The following is a 24034-nucleotide window of genomic DNA, read 5'->3' as shown; positions in this document are numbered from 1 at the left end:
GGAGCTTTTTCATGACAGAAATACACTCAGAGGTTTCCCATCGCCTGCCGAGGGGCGTCCGTTATTAGAAAAATGTTTTTCTTAATTTTGGTGTTTCACCGAATTGGAACCGACGTTCTCTCTGTGAATTCCGAATGGTAATCATGCACCAACCCACGGCGATTATTTACTTATTTTTTATTCAATTTTTGTTAATTTTTTTTATAAAAACTCAACATACCACAAACCCCAACATAAATCAAAGTTCAAACTTTGTGGCAAATTTTGAAAAATTCAAGACATTTACATCAAAATTTCAAACTTTTTAATCAGAATTTTTAGCGAAATGCTGGGCATACAGTTTTGTAGCTAATTCTATTTTTATTGTGCCGGTTTGAAGTGGCTTGATTTTTTTATTATATTTATATTTTTGTGGGTCTTCCGCATTTTATGAAATAAAATGCAAGACAAAGGAATGTCTGTCACATTTTTACCATTTAATATTTTTAACTGTAAATTTTAATAAATATACCAAGTTTTTTATACTATTATTTGGTTTTATTATATTATTATTGTTATTTCTATTATTATGATATTTTTCTGATTCTTTATTTATATTTTAAGGGATTTTATTTTAACAAGACCTAATAATTTAGTAGAACAGTGAGAGCAAGCAAACATATCTAGCAGACCTAGTCAATTGACAACTTTCGCCGTTTACTTTTTGTTGTTGTTTTTAATTACTTACCTGACACACGAACTAGCTGCACGACGAAGTTAGCCGAATAAAAAATTAGCTCAGTGGAAAAATTACTTTAATTTTATCAGCGGTTCAGTCGAAGTCTAACAACGAATATATTCATAACGATCACGGTTGGCGCAGAGCTTTCCTGCTAATTAACTTTTCGCACTATTTACATACATATGTGCATACAAGTCAAGTGTTCAAACAAGTGCTGTGTAAATTAAATTAATTTGAAGAAACGAATTGCTTTGTGTTCTTCATTTGCTGGCATTTTTCGAGTTTTTTTAACGCTAAAGTTTTTTTTCTGCCGATCAAAATGTCTTACGATAATAAGGGTAATCCACCACCATACTCCGCTCCCCCACCCGGATTTCAACCGGCCGCATACTATCAACCGCCGCCACCACAACCGATGCCACCACCACCACAACCACAAACATCCACGGTGATCATTACGACCACAAGGCCGACCGTGATTCCGCTGAGTGAGGATCCAACGCGCATCACTTGTCCCTCATGCCACGCGGATATTCTGACGACCGTGAAATATCAGCCGAATAGCTGCACTCACATTTGGGCTTTGGTCTTGTGCTTATTCATGTATGTACTCCTACCTACCTACCTATTCGTAAACAAATGATTTAGTGCATATTTTTGAAAAAGTGCGGAATTGTTCCACATTTGTTATTTTATATGAAAAAACGTGATTCATGCTAAATATGAGAATTTTTTTAATCGCTCTAAAATAGATTCATTTCTTTATTACGAAAGTGAACAGAAGTAATGGGAAGATGTGTGTGTACCATATTTTTTGCAAATGGCATAGGAAATTGCTTTGACTTTTTCTGACTTTAGACGCGTGATTAGTTGAAGTCAATTTGACAAGTTCCGATACTGTTGTTTTCCTGGTCGTCTGCCAGCATATACGCGAACAAAGAAGCTTTTAACTGAATTTCTCGTTCAAACTGGGCTAACAAAAGATCCCATTCTACTCGTTCGACCTTGAATATATTTTCTGAGGTGGAAGCTTTCCGAGAGCTTCCATAATTATCAACGAGGCAACGAACCAAGCAGTTTGGTGTCAGCAGAAAACACACAACACCGTCAGCAAAAAAGTTGTCAAAAAAAGAAGAAATTTTTAAGGCACTTAATCATCCACTTTATTGTACTAAAATTCCAAGGGTTATAAATCTACTAACTAGAAATTTTTCTAAAAATTACTATTAAAAAGTGTGAAATTTTAATGGAAATTTGTTGATTTTTTTTTTAATTTGTACAAAACTTAAACTTGGGTTTATATGGTTTTTAAATGAACCATATTTTTATAACAAAATTATTAAAATTAAATGAGAAGCAAATAAACTGCAGAAACTTGTGAATAAGTCCCTGTGTCATAGTTTTTCAAAGCAGTGCACTTCAGTAACCAGTAAGGACGTACAAACGACGTTAGCCCATGCCTGTGCAGTAAAAATCCTCCTAGAGGTACTAACTAAGAAGTTAGTTTTGACGAAAACCCTATTATCCAATATTTCCAGGTTGTGAAGCCTCCGAATGACTAAAGTATTTTCTAAGTAGAAATTCTGGTTGTAAAAAAGCGAAAGAACAAGTAGCTAATTGGAAGCAACCTAGTTAATAGGAGGGTAAACCTTTACATCAACTGTCAGTTGGATATAAAGCCTTTGCTTTCGCATAGCAAATGTTCAAAGGTCATCATAAATTTGGAAGCAGCCAAAGAAAGGTTGATTTTGACCTAAATTATTTTCATTTATTGGGTTCCGTTACTCAAAAGACAGAGAAGAGAATGAAGTTACTAAAGAGGGCCTTTATTTGGAGGTTGGCCAGGCTGTCGAAGAAAGGAGCACCCGGTGAGCTTAATCGTCTAGCTGCCAAGCCCGGGCATTTACAGAGAAAGTGCTCAACAGTCTCCTTCTGTGAAAGGTTCCCACAACTTCTACAATGGGGATTATATAGTAAACCCAGCTTTCCTGCATGTATGCCGATCGTCCAATGACCGGTAAACACAGTCACAAAAGGTCAGTACCATCTGCGTCTTGCGTTACTTGCACTGCGGCCAAAGGTTCTTCGAAATAGCACACGCAGAAAAATAAGTTCCATCCCTCCTGCGCTTTGCTAAGAAATAAGTTGTGCGCTTCCTCTTTAACAACAGTCGAGGGGATGCCGTTATCTGGAGAGGACACCTCTGACACCAATTCAGTCGACCACTTCCTGATCAGCAATTTTATTCCCCTCTATGGCTAACATATGTGTTGGAACCCAAATCAAAAAAATGTTACCAATACACCCAAAATATTTGAACTCCTCCTTAAAGGAGTTGACCAGTTTGGATCTGCACGATGGCGTCGCCAGTGATTTGATCGCAGCTTGACTATCGGAAAAAAGCTAATATCTCCCTCGCTCCCGCATCTAAGTCTACTCGATTAAATAGGATTTGAAGTCCATCATCGAAAAATTTGCTAAGAGAACAGTGATGCTTTTGGCATTGCTTTGGGTACTCACATAAGGGATCAGTGATAAAATGTACCGAACTACCCAAGTAAAATTTGAGTTTAGTGAATTCAATAAAGGTTTAAATTTCTCGTGATAATTTTGAGTTCGCGATATGGCCAATAAACCTCTGGGTCGCTCAACAAAAGATCTGCACGTGATATAAGCCTTATCTTATTCTACATACAGTACAGAACGTAGGCATCGTGTTGCCCATTTCCAAAACTTTTCGAAAGAAATTCGAATCCAGTAATACAACTATGGCATTTTGTTTGCGTACCCGCTCATTTATTTTTCAAGGCAATTCAATTCCGATACCCTATACCTACTCTTGTTTATTATCACTGAAACTTTATCATATCTTTATAACAGTCGACACTTGAAATTTGTATTTAGAACTTTTAGCATTTTTCCTAGCAATTTTTTAGCAAACTATTTTGAATATTTCAAGAAGGGCACAGGAAGCGAGCCATAAAAATAAAGTGCATCAAATTCTAATACTTTACCCGCATCGTTCATCATCCATTTAATTGTTGTTTTATAAAAAAATCCTACTCATAATTCTATAAACTTGTATTATAGAAAACTGGAATCGCTACTTAAAAAATATGACTAAGTAGACGGCTGTACTTGTAACTTTATCAGTTCAGTACACATTGTATAACACACGAAAAGATGGTTCCTTATCAGCACTCAGATAAAAGCAATTTATAACACAGTGGAACGCATACTTGCATACAGTTCGTGGAATTTTTAATTTAATTCCACGTAAGTGTATGTGTGTGTCAATACATGTTTCTTTGTATTAAAGAAAAAAGCAAAACATATGTTTAGGTTGGGTTGACTCATTCAGAATTATCTTTGAGATAATCTAGGAGTAATAATTTTAAAGCTTTATCCAGCAATATGGTATGTGAGCGATTCCATATCAAGTGAATATTCGGACAATGCCGTAAATGTTTCTACAAATGTAATATATTTATTTGTAGGCTTAAGTTAATGGAAATAAAAAATATTAGTGAACTAAAATATTCTGAAAAAATTAATAATTTTAATTTTTGAGATTTATTCTATGTGGTGTATTAGTTTTTATATTAGTAATTATGGTGTATAGTTTTTTGGGAAAAAATGTATATATTTGTTTTATTTTTGGAACACAAACTTTTGGTTGGTCATTTAAAAAAAATAGTAAGCATTGTTTGTATGCTGAAAATATACACGCAGACGGACTATAGCAGATGAACCGAATTTCTTGCACGAAGTTCTTGGAGCATCGAAACATTTCTAAGAGTAGCCCGTTTCAGCTTACATTTAAATTATATACACCATACATAAAATTCATTTTATACGTTCTAAAGCATAATTGAATTTTTAGAAATACATTCTTGGCTTTTTCGAATAGTAATTGACTATTCTGAAATATATTTTATAGTTTTTGAAATAAAATTGACTATTCTGAAATATATTTTATAGTTTTTGAACTAAAATTGACTATTCTAAAATATATTTTATGGTTTCTGAAGTACAATTGACTATTTTGAAATATTTTTTATAGCTTATGAACTAAAATTGACTATACTGAAATATATTTTACGATCTCTGAAATAGAACTTACGATCTATTGTATGAAATACGTTTTAGGGTTTCTGAAGTACAATTGACTGTTCTGAAATATATTTTATAGTTTATGAAGTATAATTTAATATTCTGAAATACATTTTATGGTTTCTGAAGTAAAATTTACTAATCTGCAGTACAATTTACGGTTCCTGAAGTAAAACTAACTATTCTGAAATATATTTTATAGTTTATGAGGCATAATTGAGTATTCTGAAATACATATTATGGTTTCTGAATTACACTTGACTATTCTGAAATAAATTGCATAATTTCTGAAGTAAAATTGAACATTCTGAAATACATTTTACGGTTCCTGAAGTAAAACTGACAATTCTGAAATAAATTCTATAGTTTCTGAATTTCAATTGACTATTCTACGATACATTTTATAGTTTCTGAAGTACAATTGACTATTCTGCAATCGATTTTATGGAAACGCTCTTGGAAAAGCTGTAGTTTAGCTTTCGTAAATTTGTAATAAATATTTAACGCTAGTTATGACTAGTTAGGACTCTCCCCAGAAGCAAAGGATTGATTGTTTTAGTGGTCCCACCACTCGACGCAGTAGACGACGGTCGTTGTGTGTGCGAAAGCATTTTTAACCCTACCTCACCCACCAAAAAGAAAAACAACAAAAAAACACAAAAAAAATACAAGTCGGCTTAGACCAGACACATGGGCATGAAATATTAAATATACATTTCCCATTTAGCGGTTACCCGTCGGCAAGCAATGAAAACCCATGAAAAACTCCTCATAAAAACCATCTGCCATTCGCAGGCGGCATCAAACCGTCGGCCCATCATTTGTAGAATGACATTAAGAGGCACACCTGAAATTATGTAAAAAGGCGATTGTCGTAGTGCGACAATAAAGTGGCGGCAAAGCATGCAATACAGCTAATGTCACCTACGCAGGAAAAAATTCAACGCTTCCAAATTTCAATTCTTCAAAAATTTAATTCATTCAACTGGCTAATTAATTGCTTATATGGGACAACCTGTTAATTATTGTGTTTGTGCATTTGCATGCATGTATTTTAGTACTTAGTAAATATCATAATATACATACCGTACTATCTACATTCCTGTTTTGCGCATTAAAAATGGCTAAATGTATTACTGGTTATCTTCTATGTGCGAGTGATTTCATGCAAATTCATTAGAGATATTAAATATTTTGCATTATTATTTTTTATTTTTTTATCCGTACTTAACTGTTTGTATACTGCAGCTACCTAATTTGCTCAATGTTCGAGGTCATTGAATTAAGCGAAAATTATAAATTGTCTGATAGCGTGGTTAATTTCTCTTCACCTTTATGCAATATAATGAAAAAGAGAAGAAAATATAAGATGCCTTTGCTTAGGTAGAGTGAATTGCGTATAAATATTAAATTACTTTAAAATTAGAAAAATGTAATATTTTAATCAATTATATAATATTACAAAAAAATAGAAACGCATTACTACCACCCTGATATTCATATTGGTCCCATAGTAACCAGTTTCTAAGATTTTTAGCTCAGCTAAGTCTTAAAGTTTTTAGGCATCATACAGGGTTTGATTGAAAAGTAATGAGCCTTATTTTTTTTAAGCGGTTTTATTAAACCTTTTGGCTTATACAACTAATATTCTTCAAAATAGGACCCTTGAGCGTCAATACACCGCTGGTAGCGGTCCTTCCACTGCAGAAAATATTTTGTAAACTCATCCGCCGGAATCGCGTTCAATTCGGCTGTCACAGTTTCTTGGATTGCCTCGATGGAGTCGAAACGCCTCCCCTTCAGCTTTCTTTTCAGGCGCGGGAAGTGGAAGGGGAAGGTCCAACGATCATTCTCCCCCACCAGCCGATTCGGTTGATCGCTTGGCAGACACTCCGCGCGGGAAGGCTCATTACTTTTCAATCAAACCCTGTACACTAGATGGAATTTGCCGAATGTGTCATATTGAAAATGTAAAATTTTACATTTTGTATGCTAAAAACTATTGATAAATCAAATACTGTCAAAAAGTTTAATTTTATTAGTTGTGTTCGATAACAAAATTGGCTATTACCAATCAATTAAAATAAAGAGCATAAACGAAAATTCTCACCCAAAGAGTAAAAAAAAGCAAAAAGTTAACAAACGGTAAATTTACTATCACTTGGAAAAACCGGTAAAAGCAGACATACCGGCTGGATTTGTTTAAAAAATGTTGTGTTGTCCAAAACAAATACCATAAATATACTGCATAAATTCTCATTTTTTATTGTTAAATCTTCCATTTTATCGTTTCTGACTATAAACTGCAAATTTCAAACCGGTGCAAGGGCAGAAGTGCACAAAATACCAGATTTCACAAAAAGTTAATTTATTTCCAAAAAATTCGGTCATATTCCTTCGTGTGTTTGGTGTTGAATAAATTTTGCTTGCTAAAAATTCTTCAGCACAAAATTAGCGCACTGCTACATTGCTTTCTCAATTGTTGAGTAGTGAATAACGTCTACTTGCAAGAATTGGGAATAACTATTGCGTATTTTTGTGTCATCGAGCACGACCAATAGCATCCTTAAATGGTCAATTTTGTGGATATTTCTCGCGAACATTTTCGTACGCTGATTTTTTATTATTTCAAAGGTGGCCTACCTCAAAATCAATGCATTGATCGACTTCATTCAGGACCCGTTGCTTACTACATCCTGTCAGTGCAATGTATCATAGTTACCGGTCGTCTTCGTCTACCTCGTCTTACGGTGAATACATGTGAAAAGTGGTTAGTATCGTGCGGGGTGCCTTCACATGCTGGGCATATGTTTGGCATGTCGAGGCCAATTCTGAATAGGAAGGAGTTTAGTCTGCTACTGTATCCAGAACGTAATTATGCCAAGATTATGAGGTTCTCTCGGCGTAGCCGGAGCTCTTCATCTGCTATGGGTAATGGGTGGACTCCGATTACGGCATTCAGGGGTCGAGAGTTTAGGAAGGTAAGAAATTACATATATGCGAAATGGCTTGAATGGCTTGGTAATATTGTGATTTGTGAGATTTAAACCAATCAATCTAATAAAAACGAAGTGTCGTGTGTTAAATTGTGAAAGCACAAATTAATATAAAGCCTTCAAATGTACTTTGTTTGGGTTTTTATGTGGAAGACGCCGTGGCAAGAAAGTATGCGTGTGTCCAATTTCTTTTATTATGTTGTTTCCATTGCTTTCGCCTACTCTTCCTCTTCACAAACAAGTAATTCCCATTCGTTTTGCTTGTTTTTTTATCCGCTCTTACAACACGGCGAACTTGGAAGGCACAATTGTTATTCGATCATTCTTGATGCGTCTCCACACGAAAATACGAGTGTAGATTGCATTAAATAGTTCAGAAGAATATCAGACCGTTGATGGGCTCTTTTGGATGACGTAACAGGAGATGTGACAGCGGTTTGCCTATAATAAAACTGATATTTGTGTTGGTGATGTAAGAACAAATCAATGTAGCTATCGACAATGTTACTGCGTTGCCGTCTAAACAACGGCTTGTGCTGCGAAATCTCCTCTGACATGGCAGTCGAAGTTACTCTCAGAAACTTGCTTGGCAAATTTTGTAATCTGTCATACTTGTGCTGAAACACTTCAAACAAAATTATTGGTTTTTCTTCTGTAAAACTAGACCAGAGATGGGCATTAATAAGAATCATCTTGGCGGCCTAAAACTGAATTCTTAATTATAGAGAGATGAAAGTAGTTGCGTGGCGCAGTTTCGTGCATTTTCTTCAAAAAAAAGCATGGCCCAACCATACAACTTAATGAAACTGCATGCCAGACTATAATTGAAAACTCGCTGTAATTCTGCAGTGGGAAGAGTCTCGAAGTCACTTCATTCCATATGCGACATTTTTCTTATTTAGATTTTAGTTTGGATCGAAAGATGTTTCTAACATTCGAAGAATCCTCTTACAAAGTGGCATAGTATTTAAAATTAGTGATCTTTAAATAAACAAAATAATTAGAATGAAGTGCCGCGTCTGACGTTGGTACTTCGTAAACCAAAATATTTGTATATCCAGTAGAATATTTTTTGAAATATTTCCCAGTCGTTGGTAGGTTAAGCTTGAAAATTCTTTACTAAATTTTTGACTGCATGCACGAAAAAATGTGTCGTTATCTTGCTCAATCGTCGTTATCTAGCTCATTCGTCGTTATCTTGCTCAATCGCCGTTGTCTTGCTTGAACGGCAAGCGAAAGCGCAGAACGAACGACAAAGAGCACAATCGGCGCCCGCATTCGGCAACGTTCGACATCTGGCTCTCTCCTACTTGAGTGAGCATATATATGTATGTATATGCGCATTTGTATATAAATTCACATACTTGTATTTGCATATGCCTTCTTCCTGTATGCATGGTAATGAACCAATTCTCTGTTGAGAATAAACGATGATAGGAAAAATAAGAAATGAAAGGGAGTGTTTCAAGTGTAATGTGTCTTGAGAAAGTCAAATCGATGATGTTGCCTCTTAGTGTTGTTGACTTATTAACGTCTGACGCACAATCGAAATTGAACATATCTTTCATGAATTTGATAAATGTTTCGTCATTTTTCACGTTTGTGTAAATTTAACTTGACCTATTCCATTGCGATTCCATTTACCTCCTTCTCTATATCCATACAAAATATCTATCAAACAAATAAAATTAAAATTTTGTTTTGAAAATTGCAACCATTACATCAGTATTTTCTAATGACGTGTCACGTTAAACTATCATCAGTAAACCGACTTTACAGCCAACCTCTTTTTTTTTAATACAATATTTCCCAGATTATTAGACGTTGGTAGGTTAAGCTTATAAATTCTTTACACAATTTTTCACGAATCTAAAAATATGTTTGAAATGCAAAGCGCGTGTTGACGCTTCGCTGCTAAGTTTAGCCTGAAAGTAAGTTAATTATAAGTACACCCATTTACGTACGTTTGATCACGTATGCTTTTTTTTTTAATATTGTATTTATGCACACAAGTATTGCTCATCCTCTATTTACTCTAATCATTGGTTTTCTCATTTCGGAATTCAATTATAAATTCGCATTTGTGACGTAAAGAGCGCCGTCATTGGGCATCGTGCTCTCGATTTCATCACAAATTAGGTATAGCAATAAGTATAATATATATGCATGTATGTGAAGTTCATTTAACTTTTACTTGCGCCTATTAGTAAGCAATTTGACGTCAGATTCCAAAGTCGCAAAATACTACTTGAGAGGAAAGTAAAAATTGGGAGTGAGTCATGAGTTTGTCTGCCCGCAATCGTTCGTTTTAAAATTGTGTACTGAGCTAATTGAATTATGTAATTTTTTTATTGCTTTTGTGACACTCATTTCGTATAGCGCATGTTCGAAAGCCTTTTAAATGGTGATAAATGCTCAACATCAAATGCAAAAAAATTCATCAAAATTCAACGCGATTTTTGAGCGACTTCACACTTGCACACTATTATAGTAAAATACCCTGCATACCCAGAATTCGTTTAAATACTCTGATTCAAAAATTGAAATTTCTTAAATTTGTAAAATTTTTGTGAGATTTGTCCAAAATTTTGAACTTTAAGCTTAAACTTAAAAAAAAGTGTTGCACGAAAATATTGCGCATATTATAAAAAGATATAGTGACTGAATTATGTGAGCACAAGTGTATGTAGGTGTAGAAGTAAACCAGCCAATTATCATGTTCATGCATTAAGAGGAATTAAAAATTTTCGGTTAAGACCACACTAATTTTTACTCTTGTGGTATGCTCTGCCCTGGAAATACCCTTCTTTTTTAATATGGGATGAAATCCTTCTCTTCGCGTATAATTTTAAATTGGAGTCAAATCGGATAGTGCCACTTATCAAAAAATTCAGCGATTTTCTTCTAACTAGCTTGAAAATAAAATTATGCAGTAAGTTTAATCTCAAGCGGCTTGCTAATTTTCCAGTTTTCCGGTCACAAATCTACACAGAAAAATGGCAACATTTTTATATACTCGTATAAGATGATAAATTATCAAGGATGATAAATTACAAGGTTAGGCCATTCCAAGAAAAATTGTGGGAGTTACTTCGACTGCCATGTTAGGGAGGATCTAAAAACAAAATTGTGCCCGCTCATTTTACAGGTATTCTTACGCTCTTCCAATCAGCCGTTGTTCAGGCGTCAACGAAATAACATTGACGATAGCTGCGTTAATTTTTTTCTATAGCATCAACAAAATCTATGTTTTGTCATAAACAAACCGCTGTCACATCTCCTGTTACACCCAAGCATGATAAAATTTACCAAATTTGGCAATTAGCTATTGTGAAAAAGAAAATTGTGCGTTGTAACTTCGGCTGGAACGTCCATTGTGCAAAATTACAAGTAAAAATACTCTTCTTCTTCCTATTTTTTTAACAGGCACCTAGGTCTGTGATGGTGTGAGTGCTTAGTATTTTTGCTTGAGCGTATTGACGGAAGTTACTATGTCAAATTAGAATTTTATAGTAAAATTAAAAACAATAGAATATCGGCAAAATGAAAATTTTTTGTATTTAATATCTTTGACTTGGAAAATTTACAATAACAAATAGTTTTAATAGATTTCATAGCTAAAATAGTACTTTTTTTACTACAAGTTTTAGACATTTTGATACGATTTTCTATCATATTTATCATTTGTTATGCAACGATCTTACAAAGAAGAGAGATATTCCCAGCTGTTGGCATTTTTTGACGACCAGCTGAAAGTGTTTTTACTTACGAATCTGTACAATGCCCACATCACAGGGCCCTCGACAGCCGATTTCTGCTCGCTCATTTCACACGTATTCACACATTTGTCTAATCAATCGTTATGAAGACGACAACAAAGTAGTATAAGCGTAAACAGCGCTGATTTTTTTTTGGTATATCACCAACACAATCTCAGTTTTATTTGTAAGCATATCCCCTGTTTCGTACGACTATTAGCTGATTCTGCCAAATTCGCTGAGAGCCGGTTAACGTTCTGAGGTTGGACATATCTTCTGAACTCTCTCCATCGTGGGTATATATCAAGGAGTAAGTATCATATATTCTATCATTCTTGGGTATATATCATACCTTATGGTACAGATTATACCATAAGTAATATCATAAAGTTACGCCCTTGGGTGGACATACTCATATTCCCTTATTCATGCGCCTGTAATTTCGTCTTTAATATGTACCAAATGCGCGGGCACCTGGTCACCTCATTGGTCTCCATTGTACTAGATTTTACCACATCCTTGACGCTTTAGTGCAATATGCCCGAAAGAAGCAACCCCAAAATATATGCCGCATCTCACTGTTTCCTAACTAAAGACATTGTGTATGTGTGTATGTGCATGTGCATCTTATGCACAATCTACGAGCTCTCTCATATGAGTAGCACGTAAACCCACCACAGACGAGTATCTAAAAGCAATGAGTCAGCCAAATAAAAAAGTTACAGCATTATTGCATTGTCAGTTTAACTCCAGTTTTTGACGCACAGCGACATAGAACAGCTAAGGAAAAGGTGCACGAGAAACAATTAATATTTTAATTCAAGTACGAAAGTTAAGACATTGCCAAGTGCAAAGTATAAAGTTTGCAACCGAGAAAATAGACTTTTTTACAGTTAGTGCTTCCAGCGCGTGAACAGAATGCCCCACGAAGCACCACCTCCGCCGTATTCACAGGTCGTGCCAGGATATTACCAACCACCGCCGCAGAATGTCCACGTGCAGGGTGCCCCCGCTGCAGCAAGTGGGCCAACAGTCATCATTCACACCACAGCGCCCACATTCAATGTTATCTCCAACGAACCGGCGACGATTACTTGTCCGTCCTGCCATGCGGTAGTGCGCACTACGGTCATCTATCAGCCCAGCTTGTCGACCCATCTTTGGGCGCTGATACTTTGTCTTTTTATGTAAGTTTTCAGTCTTTTGTATTTTGTGAAGGAAGTTTAAAAATGCTTGCAAAGAATACGTTTGCTCAACTTATCTTGACACCAAAGTAAATATTTTTGTACTAATGTTAACAAATAAGTTTAGAGTACAAATGTTTACATACCTATACTTGTGCGAACAAAATTACTTGAGTAGCAATGTGTGATAGTCAGCAGAATGTCTGATTTGGTGAGTAATTTTTCACCACAGCCGGAATCAGAGATGAGAGAAGAGATAAATTCATTGAGTGAGCATTGAGAAAGCATGAGTAAATATTTAATTTTTTTTACGGCAATACAGACAGCATCATCACCTCTATTTGATGTTTTAATTTAAAATTTTAAAAGTGGCATAATTCAATACAGCGAAACTTCTTGATTTCATTATCAAGGATTAAACGATATATTTATTATCTGTTTAGTAGTCGAACTTACGCCTTGTAGACTGAAAGTTATTGAGCTGTCATATTATATACCCGAACAAGTTCTAGAAATCTGATTAATATTTTTGGAATTTTAATAGTAGTTTTTCGACTTTTATTTTATTTATTCAAAAAGAAAGAGAAAGAAAGGTACTCTTTTCTAAATAAATTTTGAAAAGGTAAAATGAGACATAATTGCAAAACCTAGGTGTATGATTTTTACTAACGTCCACTGTTTATATTAAATATATTTAATGCTGCATCCTATTTTAGGTTTTCCTCAAGCTTCGCCCACATTTGCGGTATGCGCTTTCCATGGTAGTTTTTATGAAAACGTATTTATTAGTAAAAATACGCTCGGGGGATTCTAAAATTGTAAAAAATAATAATATTAATTTTTTAGGGTCTGCTATGTGTGCATAAAAATGCTTGTTTAGAAGCAACAGCTGAAGTTGATAATAATTTAGAGTTTTCGTGTTTAAATCTGTAATGTTAGCTCTTCAAAATTAATTTAGCTCGAAACAATACACATTCACAAAAAACTAATCAATTTTTTGAAGAAATCAAAATTTAGTATCGCAAAATATCGCCAAAAAGTCTGAAAATATTTATCTATTAATAGGGCCATTAAAAATATAATTTTGTTCGAAAATTCCTTTTATATGAAGAAACTAAGTTTTTCCCACTCAAAGCCAAATGACCGAACACTTTTGGTGTAGTGTAGCTGAGCGAATAACAGGAAACAAGTCTCACCTCTGTGGTAGTACTTCACTAAAGTAAGGTGAATTTTTTCACCATGACTTTTCGGCTCGTTATCAACAAATACAAAATATACCAAAAAAAAGAACATTTCGCGAATGTAAACAAAAGCATTTGAAAATAGAGGTCTAAGTAGCTTATAAAAATTTAAATACATACATATGTATGTTTACGCATTATGCATACACTTCAATATGTCTGTACATATGTATGTATATGTTGTATATATCTGAACGTGAACTGAACTGAATTTGAACTGTAGGCGAAGCCAAAGTAAAGCCATAGTTAAAGTTATGATAGGGGTGTACATACAAAGATGCAAAGATACTTGCCTTACATTTTTTTATTTTATAAATACAAGTAGCTCTCCTAGGTATGTGCAAGTACAAGAATGATAGAAAGAAGATTGCGCCCATCACAGCGTACGTGACGTCACGTTTGCTGAGTTGTGCAGTATTGCCAACCATTTGCTCTTCGCAATAAATTTAGTGCTTTTTTATACCGAAAATGCGACAATTTTGAAGTTACGTGTTTGTTTCTTTTTTTTTTAATTTAAATCTACCGAAACTTTAGGTTAAAAAAAACTGTATTATTATACAAAAGAAGTTTAAAAAAGGCCACTTTGAGAAGATTTTAGAGCTAATGAGAATTTTTTTACTCTTATAAAATTTGATAATTTGAAAGTGCAAATTTAATTTTTGGCTCCATTTAAGGTTATGCAAAAATATTAAATGCCCCTCTCTCAACTCTTTACACATTTTAAAAAGCCTTTGAATTTATTGAATCCGAATTAAAACCATAGAGGTGTAATCGTTTCTTCCGATCATCAATCCTTAGTGAGACATAGGACATTAAGAGTTATATTCATTGTAAAAATAAACAAGAAAATACTAAAGAAGCCATACTGACATTTTTACAAAAAGAGTACCTTATCTAGTTACATAACTTCAAATATAGCAAAAAAGTCGTTCCCTTAACAAAAAAGTCTCGCTTAAAAAAAAACTCATAAATTAAATTATACATAAGCATAACACATTTATTTAAGAAAACGCACATTTTAAAGACAATTTGTCACGCATACAAAGTTCTTTAAGTGGTTCAATAAACATTTGTTGGGTTATTTTCTTTGAATGTGCATTTTAGTGCGTTTTTATATCCAAAGCTAGGCAACACTGCAGTAGCGAGAGAGAGATTTGACTGCCGAAAGCAGAAAAACACCAACAACACCTGCAATCGCGGGCAATGCCACCAGATGTTAAAAAAAGTAAAGCTAAATAAAACTGAGTGAATTATGTAAATAATTATTAAAAAAAGTATATTTTACAAAATTATAAACATGACCTTTTAATTAGAACAGCTAGAAAAATGTCATGAAGAAAGAACTAAAACTCCGAGACAAAAAATAATAAAAATAACAAAAAGAAAATGCTAAATCAAGTTACGAAAATCGTAATCAGGCCATACTGGAGCTAAAATCACGTAACTGGTTGTCAAATTCGCTGAGCGCAAAGTAACGGGACCACGATAGGCGCCATCTCATTATTCTTTCCATCATGGTGCAAGTATATTTCGAACTGTAATTAGTTTTCGCACAACTTGTTGCTGCAACTATCTTCTATAGTATTATTTTAAAACATGGCGCTTATTCTGACTAAACTACAATATGTACAGATATGAAATATATATCAAAAGAAAGGTTTTGATGAGCATATTTCCGGAAAATTATAAAAATTAAAATTAGTTAATTTGTTCATGAAATATTTGCGTGTAAAGTTATCAAAATTTTCATATTGATAACAGCGATGTCTATGCAAAGCGGGATGACACACAAATATACGCATATGTATATAGGTATGAGTACGTTTGCTTTGTTTAGCTCTATTTCTAATGAGCACAGCATTGTATACATTTGGATTCTCAATAATTGTTTTGTTTTGTTCTCTTTACTAATAAATATGTATTCATGAACATACTCCCAACGGGTGCAGCGATTTTTTTTCAAAATTTTGTTGTGATGGCAATAATTGGTATGAGTTGACAATTGACTTGAAATTTGTCAATTCACTTAAAACAACGGTAACAGTGTAAATTAGAAAGAGTTTTGGACAGACGCAAAATAGAATTTATTTTAAGAAAAAAGTACATCCATATTTAATTTTAAAATATGCCTAGAGGACGACCAAGAAGAGTTCGTAGAAGAGTTCCTACTTTAAGTGGAGGAATAGAGCAGGTAAGTAAGTGATAAATGTTTGAAACGTCACGTATTGGATATGATTGGTAGAAGCATCCACTTTTGTTTTCGTTCATATATGGTGCAATTGAACTACAATATATAAACGTATGTATGTATTTAAAAATTTGTGTGCGTTTGATCCTTTTTGCAAAACTCAAAATTTTAATTAGTTTTAAAAAATGAGGAGAGAGAGACAAATTAGTTATATATTTGATACTATTTCAAAGGTAAACTGTATTTGGGCTATTCTCAGAAAAATTGTATAGTAATAGATGATGCCCAACGCCATTTAAAAGAACACTATTACCCATCAAATCACCGAACTTTTTGACACAGATCTACATTGTTAAGTGTTTTTTTTTCTTTGTATTGTATTCTATGTGTGTACATGTATATTTTTATGTATGCAGCCATTATCAAATCATATATGAATATGAACTTTGAAAATTTTTTTTACCATCCTTCTTAAAATTTTTTAAAACGTAAAGATCTGTGAAAAAAAAGTGTCACATATGCTGTTTACTTTCCGTGGGAAAAAAGCCCACCCGATTTTCGGGGGTTACATACTAGTTATTATTATTTTATTTTATTTTTTGCAAAGATGTATCCAACATCAAACTATTAATCGGCTCCCAGTGAATTCGAAGGTATCAGCTGATTTGCTGTATTTGCTGATATAAGGAAGGTTATGACAGCTGCTTCTTTAAAACAGAAATCGGTAAAAACTGAGATTGTGTTGGCCGTATACAAAAAAATCAAAGCAGTCATCGCCCATGTTACTTCTTTGCCATCTTAACAATGGCTGATTGGAAGAGTATATGAAGAGCGTTCACAGTTGTGCTGTCAAGTCACCTGTGACCCTGTGACGTGTCAGCCAAAGCTACTCTTACAATTTGATTTCGGATAACCAAATCTTGTATTCTATCACTCGGGACATGCATATACCAAAATACTCAGAATGATAAGAGGAGTCGATTTAGAAATGCCTCTCTGTTTGTCCGTGCGCAGAATAACCCGAACAAAAAGTAATATTTATATTTCAATGAAGCTTGACGCATTGTTCTTCACCAAAGGTAGTTTGGTATTAAATAGGCGAAATCGGGCACACCTACTTTCCATATAACGGTAATTTAAAAAAAAAAAAGTGATCTCAATAGCAAAATCATTCATTTGGTGCAAAGACATAGGGCGAAAATAAATTTTTGGATGGGTGCCACGCCCACTTTTGATTAAATGAATTTATCTCGATAACGACTTAAGAAAAAACTCGCACGCATCATTTAGATCTGTCATAAATATTATTGACATACGATAAAAACCACCTTTTATATATAATATTAAGACTAAATATCTGTCCGTCCGCCTGAAGTTACGAGCTAAACTCAAGAAAAACCTTCGATATTCTTGAACTTGTCTTTTCAAAACGTAAGTTTATGTTCAAAATGAGCAAATTCATTCTGTAAAGTTCGGCGCAGACTGGATTTAGTACTTCTTTATTTGTTTCTAAATAATTCCATTGTCCAATATGTGTATGAGCAAATTAGAAACTGACCTAGATGAACAGGTAGTATCAGTAAAGCAGACACAACAAAATCTATGTTTTCTGTTGTTGTCAAAAGTTATAAACAAGAATTGACAGTTTTGCGTAATGTAAACAAAATTTGACGAATTATAGACCAAATAAACACACAAACATCAGGTCAGCTGTTATACTGCTATTACCTATTCAATGTGCCTCGCTCTCATCATTCTAATGATTTTGGAATACACTTGGCGTAAATGCATACATACATACATACATACGTACATGCATGTGTCATTCTACATATCTTAAGGTGGGCAACTCCTCCAGACAACGAGTTTTTCAATCATTTTTTGTGAAAAATTGAGAGTATTTATTATCTTAAAATAAATTGCATATTAATATTCATGCTTAAATGAGTATACAAAAAGTTCATGGAAAAAAATGGCAGCGCTACAGCTGCTGAAACGTGGCCCCTTTGATTTGCGCAGTGAAATGTACAGCCTCTTGTAATCAACTGAAATCAACCAGACAAAAATTGTTCATTAAAATAAGTTATTCCACTTTGCACTTACTTATTTTTAACGAAAGAAAAGAAAAACTGAAAATTTGTAGTGAAAAAGAAAAAAAAAATTACATTTTTTTTATAAACAAATTGATCAAAAAATATTTTTTGTGATAATTAATATAAAATTTGAGGTGCATGCAAAGGCCAATATGTTGAAGAATATCCCTGTAAAATGTTAAGCTGATATCTTGATTACTTTTTGAGTTACATATATTCGATAATGCGGAAAAAGACATGTTTCGAGAAAAACGCGATTAAAGTTTTCGTTCGACGTTCATCACTTCACTGATTTTATAGGGACTTTTTAGACTTTCTATTAAGCTTAAAACATTGAAAAGGTATTCTTTAGATTGTGACCTGAATTTTTAAAGCAAAAAACAAAAATGGATAATGTGAAAATGCTGGAGGAGTTGTCCCCTTTAATAAGCAGCCGTAATTTGACGAAAGTTGCCTACACTGCCTAGTGCAATCAAGCGCGTATAGAAGGCGAACAAATGTGAACAAAATTCCACACCATAATTCTGAAAAATCTGCTAAATCAATAAACGAATGGATTTATTTACAACACTTTAAATTTGTCGGTTTTAAACAAAAAAGAATCTCTCGGTTTGTAATTTCAATAAGAGAGCAAACAAATTGAATGCCATATTTCTGCAAATAACGAATGCAATGCACTCATAGCATCCCAACAGGAAACTTCTTCGAATAGTTACATATCACATTTGCGACACTCCTGAAAATGTCTCCAAAAATTCTGACTAAAAAGTTGAAAATTTTGATTACGAGTACTTGTAATTTTTGTGAATTTTAGCTTTGATTTATATGGTTTTCGTTGTAAAATGCACTATAAAACTAAAAAAAAATATTTGCAACAAAAAAATTGTTTAAACTTGGTAATTCATTGCACTTCTACTATTTTGAACACAAGTGTAAGTGTTTTGAAGAAATACGAAAATGTATTTGTTAAGTATGTACTCTGTTTTTTCGTTCTCATTTTCAAGTTTCTAAAAATTACGATGACAATTTATGTTTTTCAGTTTTTGTGTTTTTTTTTTTTGTTCTGTTTATTTTTGTATGTAAAGAAATTATTCGTACATATATACGCGTCGTCGACATGTGATAAACATTTGTAAATTTGTGTTACTAGTGGCTCAACTAAATTTTTTTGCAAAAATATATCAGAGCTCATCAATATGGATCGCGATTTACGATTTGCGGAAGTACCGACACCAGAGTCAATACAAATCGTCTGTCCTAACTGCGGTGAATTAATTTGGACGGATGTTACATTCACACCCAACGTGAAGACGCATCTGATAGCATTACTTATCTGCTCTTGTATGTGAGTTTCGAATAAATATTATACTTTTAGACTCACGAATTTTCGATTTAAATCATAATGGAGATTTTAAGATTTAATTACTTGTCGGAATGGGTTCGCAGGTGACAATCATTCGATATGCATCGGGTACGGCGGGCAATATGAAAATCAAATATTAAATTGTGGCATAAGTGGTCGCCCCTTGGCAGACAATGGAAAACTTCCCAGAGCTCATAAAAACCATCTGCTGCTCGGAGGTACCATAATTATGTAGAGCCCTGCATTTGTGGAGCAACGTCAATAGACCAAAATTTTGTGCTTCTGCGATGTGGCCATGTGCATTGTAAATCTTTTGCTGGTTAATCATTCACAACGTGATAAATAGCATGTTTATTTAAATTTCAATAACTCTTTTGGGAAAAAATGTGCCCAATTCCTCTTTTATGCTATTTTTTTCCTTTATACCTTTTTTAATTTTTGGCAAAAATTTGTTTACATTTGATTGATAACTTTTTAGCATTTAATTTTTCTATATTGGTGTTAAACCATTACTTTTAATATATTTCACTGGTGAATAAACTAAAATATATTAAATGAAGTGCTTTGTTAAAGACTGGCAACCCTAACCAAAAGCTTGTCCGCATAAAATATTCCTGAACATTTTTTATTCGAGTTATATTGTAGTTTGGTGGCAACTCTATTAAAAAATATTCATGTTAAAGTTCTCAGGAGCTGTTGACCTGAATCGGAAAATGTCAAGAAACCTTTCTGGTCTAGAGACGTGAAAATTGAAGGCGTTGAAAATAAAGAAAAACAATCGGTATCAATTGAAAATCGTTTTCATTCATAAGATCAATTCTTTATTTACAAAAAAAGAAGAAAAATAATATTTTTTTCAATGACAATAATAAAAAAATTGCTTCCCCTGACGTAACACATGCCACTGGCGTAGCTAATTGGGCTGCTCAGATACGTCTGGAAAAAAAAAATTCGATCGATTATTCATCAGGAGATATGTTGCTATGGTGGGTAGCAGATTTATAAAAAAAATGTTTTCCTTGATATTTTATCTGTTTATTGGAAAAACAAAAAAAAGGATTTTTTCACGTTCTCGCTCTTAAAAAAAATAGAAACATTGATTATAAAATTATGACTTTGTTACGCGCGAGAGCCACAAGTGTACTCAATACCATACTAAAAATCAATCGGTTCAGTACTTTTTGAGAAATTACTAACGCCAACTCGGAAAAAATAGTTTCGAGAAAAACACGGTTAAAATTTCGTCGTACTGTGCATCGTACTTCAAACCGGTCTCGTTTTAAAGGACTGTAATGTCTAAACTACAAAGAATTTCAATATAAAAAATGGGAAGTATATTTTTGAAAGTATTAACTATCATAACATAAAAAAAAATCGATTTTTCCGAAATTCCAGACCAGAAAGGTGCCTTAAAGAAAAGGTGGAAGCCACACTGCCGCAGTTTTATTATTTATTATATTCATATGTATTTCGATTTGTTATTTACCGTTAATTCAAATTTTGATGCATACATCTTTGACATATGCGTATATGTATATAGGGTTGTTCAATAAGTGCGCTTCAACTTTTTTCCGGGAGGGCGAATGACGCAATATTTTTTATTTTTCGCTTGTCATTTGTAAACTTCATTAGTATACATTTCATCATGGAACGCTACACACTTGAGCAACTATTGGAAATCGAGCAAATTTTTTATGAAAATAATCGTTCTGTTTCTGCTACTTTAAGAGCATTACGGCCATTTTACGGTCCATTTAACAAGCCGTCCCGTTTTGGGGTTATGTGAAGTCATTGGTCTACAGTAACAAGCCGGCGACGATTTGTGAGCTCAGAGCCAATATTGAACGCGAAATTGCTGGAATTTCGGCCGATTTATGCAAAAGAGTTGTCGAAAATTGGGTTCAACGATTGGACTTCGTAAAACGTGCACGCGGTGGTCATGCAAAAGAAATCGAATTTCATACTTAAATGTATATGTTCAAACTCGATAATAAAAAAAAAATTAGTTAAAAAAGTCAAACCGTTTGTGTTTTATTCAAAAAAGTTCAAAAGCTGAAGCGCTCTTACTGAAAAACCCTATATATGTTTGTATGTATACTAGGGCGGAACAATTTGGAGAAAACTATTTTTTTCGGCATCGTTCCTAGCAGATTCGCGTTCTAAATAAAATAAGAAACAAATTCCACTCCATAAATTTTTGAAAATATATGTATTATTTTATCACAAAAGCCTTATAAAGTAGAGTTCTGAATAATGCACAAAATTCTTAAAAATTTCACAAAATTAAAATAAAACTTTTAAATTCTTTAATCAGAATTTCCAAAAATACTCTAAGTATGCAGTTTTATAGTAGGGGTGTGCGAATCCCATTCGATTCGAATCGAATCGAATCCTAGGATAGGATATTCGAGTCGAATATCGAATAGTTCGAAATATTCGAATAATTCGAAATATTCGAATAGTTCGAAATACTCGAATAATTCGAAATATTCGAATAGTTCGGAATTTCCGAATAGTTTGAAATATTCGAATAATTCGAACGATTTGAATTATCCGAAGAAATAAAATCCTAAACAGGTTATTCTATTATAGTAATTCTACATAATAAAAATAAAATAAATTTTCTATCATTTAATTATCGTTGAATATAACATTTATCAATAACATTTTGAACAATATAAATAATTATAAGCTAATAAACTTTTCTAATTAAAAATTTCTTTCTAAGAATACGATTGCTCGCGTGCCTAAATAGAATAGCGTTATTTTATTTAAAATTTCGATATAATATTCAATCAAACATAACGAGTTATATTTTTATTTAAAAATAACAACCGAGCAACATTATCAGGTGATAATGAATTGCGCTTTTCAGTCACAATGTCTCCAGCAGTAGAAAACAGCCTCTCACTCTCAACAGACGTAGATGGAATTAGCAAATAACGTCGAGCCAGCATTGATAAGAGAGGATATTTAACTGATTCTTTTTTCCACCAATGAATAGGATCATCCCAAGGATCAATATCTGCTGAATACAAATATTGAATAAGTTCTTGATCAATGTCTTTCTCAAGGCGCAAGGTTACTGTTTCTTCTCTATTAGCTCGTCGCTGTTTCATGAAGTCCCAAAACTTGGTGGGTTTGATTACAGGAGGTTCAGCAACAGTTTCATGTTCGTTTTCAAAAACACTATTAAAATACTATTCACAGACTTGATAATTCTAGTCCTTGGAGTCCGGGACAAAGTTAGGACTCCAAGTATAGTTGCCATCAACCACCAAATAGTTCGTTGATAGTGGCTGTAGATACACTTGTCATGTAAAATAATACTATATGTTTGGAAAAGCCAATTGCATTCGGCATTTTTTTGATATGAAATTAATGGTATTTTATTCATGAACTTTAGTATTATTTTTTCCTTTCCTAAGCAGATATATGTAGCTTCCAAGTATAAACTTGAATGTACACTCATTAAAATTAGAAAACAGGTTTAAGAACAATACTGTAGTGGAGAATTGTAATATGCATAAGAGATTAGTGATTAACCATTCATCTAAGATAGAAATCATTTCATGTGTCGATCGATACGTACGATTAGAAGAATCGATATCATTTAAAAACCTATATCAAGTTATTTAAAACTACTAATTCTATAAAAATAATGATATCCTAACCGAAGATTAAACAGTGAACTTTAAGCCATGTTAATTTTGCTTTTCTTAGACCTGAAATCTTCAGAAAAATCGTTTAAAAAAATAAAAAAAAGCATGCACTCAGTTAAATATTCGAATTATCTGAATTATTTAAACTATTCGAATTATTCGAATAGTTCGAACTATTTTAACCATTCGAATAATTCGAATAGTTCAAACCATTCGAATATTTCGAACTATTCGATATTCGACTCGAATATCGAATCGAATCCTAGGATTCGATTCGCTTCGAATAGTTCGAAATTTCGAATATTCGCACACCCCTATTTTATAGCACATTCAATTCATGTTTAATAAAGTCAAAATGTAAAGTCGCTTAAAAATCGGGTCGATTTTGTAAATCTTTTTTTTTTTTTTGTATATTATGCTGAGAATTTCTTCCACATAAAGAACATTTCCAGAAGTCTTTTATACATACAGAGAAAACAGAGAGATCAACATCTTATGCAAAAAAATGAGGTTTTCATTTAAAAAATCGCAAGATAGCGCTGCAAAGCAAATAACATGAAAAAATATATATATATATTTAGGCGCGCGTTGTGGTTCTTAAAAAAAAATGTATATTAAAAATATATTATTCCTACCAAAACCTTCTCAACTACAAGTTTGTATTTAAAAACCTTTCATTATAATTTTTTCCTTATAACAAATGAATGAACTTTCT

The 24034-nt window shown here is 33.3% G+C and overlaps 1 protein-coding gene across 2 annotated transcripts in view; it reads left to right on the top strand.

Moving 5' to 3' along the window:
- Window positions 1-810: 810 nt before the first annotated feature.
- LOC128866114 (lipopolysaccharide-induced tumor necrosis factor-alpha factor homolog) overlaps window positions 811-24034 on the top strand; it is a 35557-nt gene continuing 12333 nt past the window's right edge. Inside the window, exon 1 of one of the 2 annotated variants that reach the window (XM_054106613.1) lies at window positions 811-1324. In XM_054106613.1, the coding sequence (XP_053962588.1) occupies window positions 1041-1324 (284 nt within the window). In that variant the 5' untranslated portion in view covers window positions 811-1040. Of the gene's footprint in view, window positions 1325-12297; window positions 12776-24034 lie in introns of those variants that run through there. The other variant, XM_054106614.1, reaches the window with a different exon arrangement.

Source organism: Anastrepha ludens, chromosome 6, assembly GCF_028408465.1.
Source record: "Anastrepha ludens isolate Willacy chromosome 6, idAnaLude1.1, whole genome shotgun sequence".
Taxonomy (NCBI): domain Eukaryota; kingdom Metazoa; phylum Arthropoda; class Insecta; order Diptera; family Tephritidae; genus Anastrepha; species Anastrepha ludens.
The sequence above is the reverse complement of the archived record's forward strand: the minus strand, read 5'-3'. Positions and strand labels throughout refer to the sequence as shown.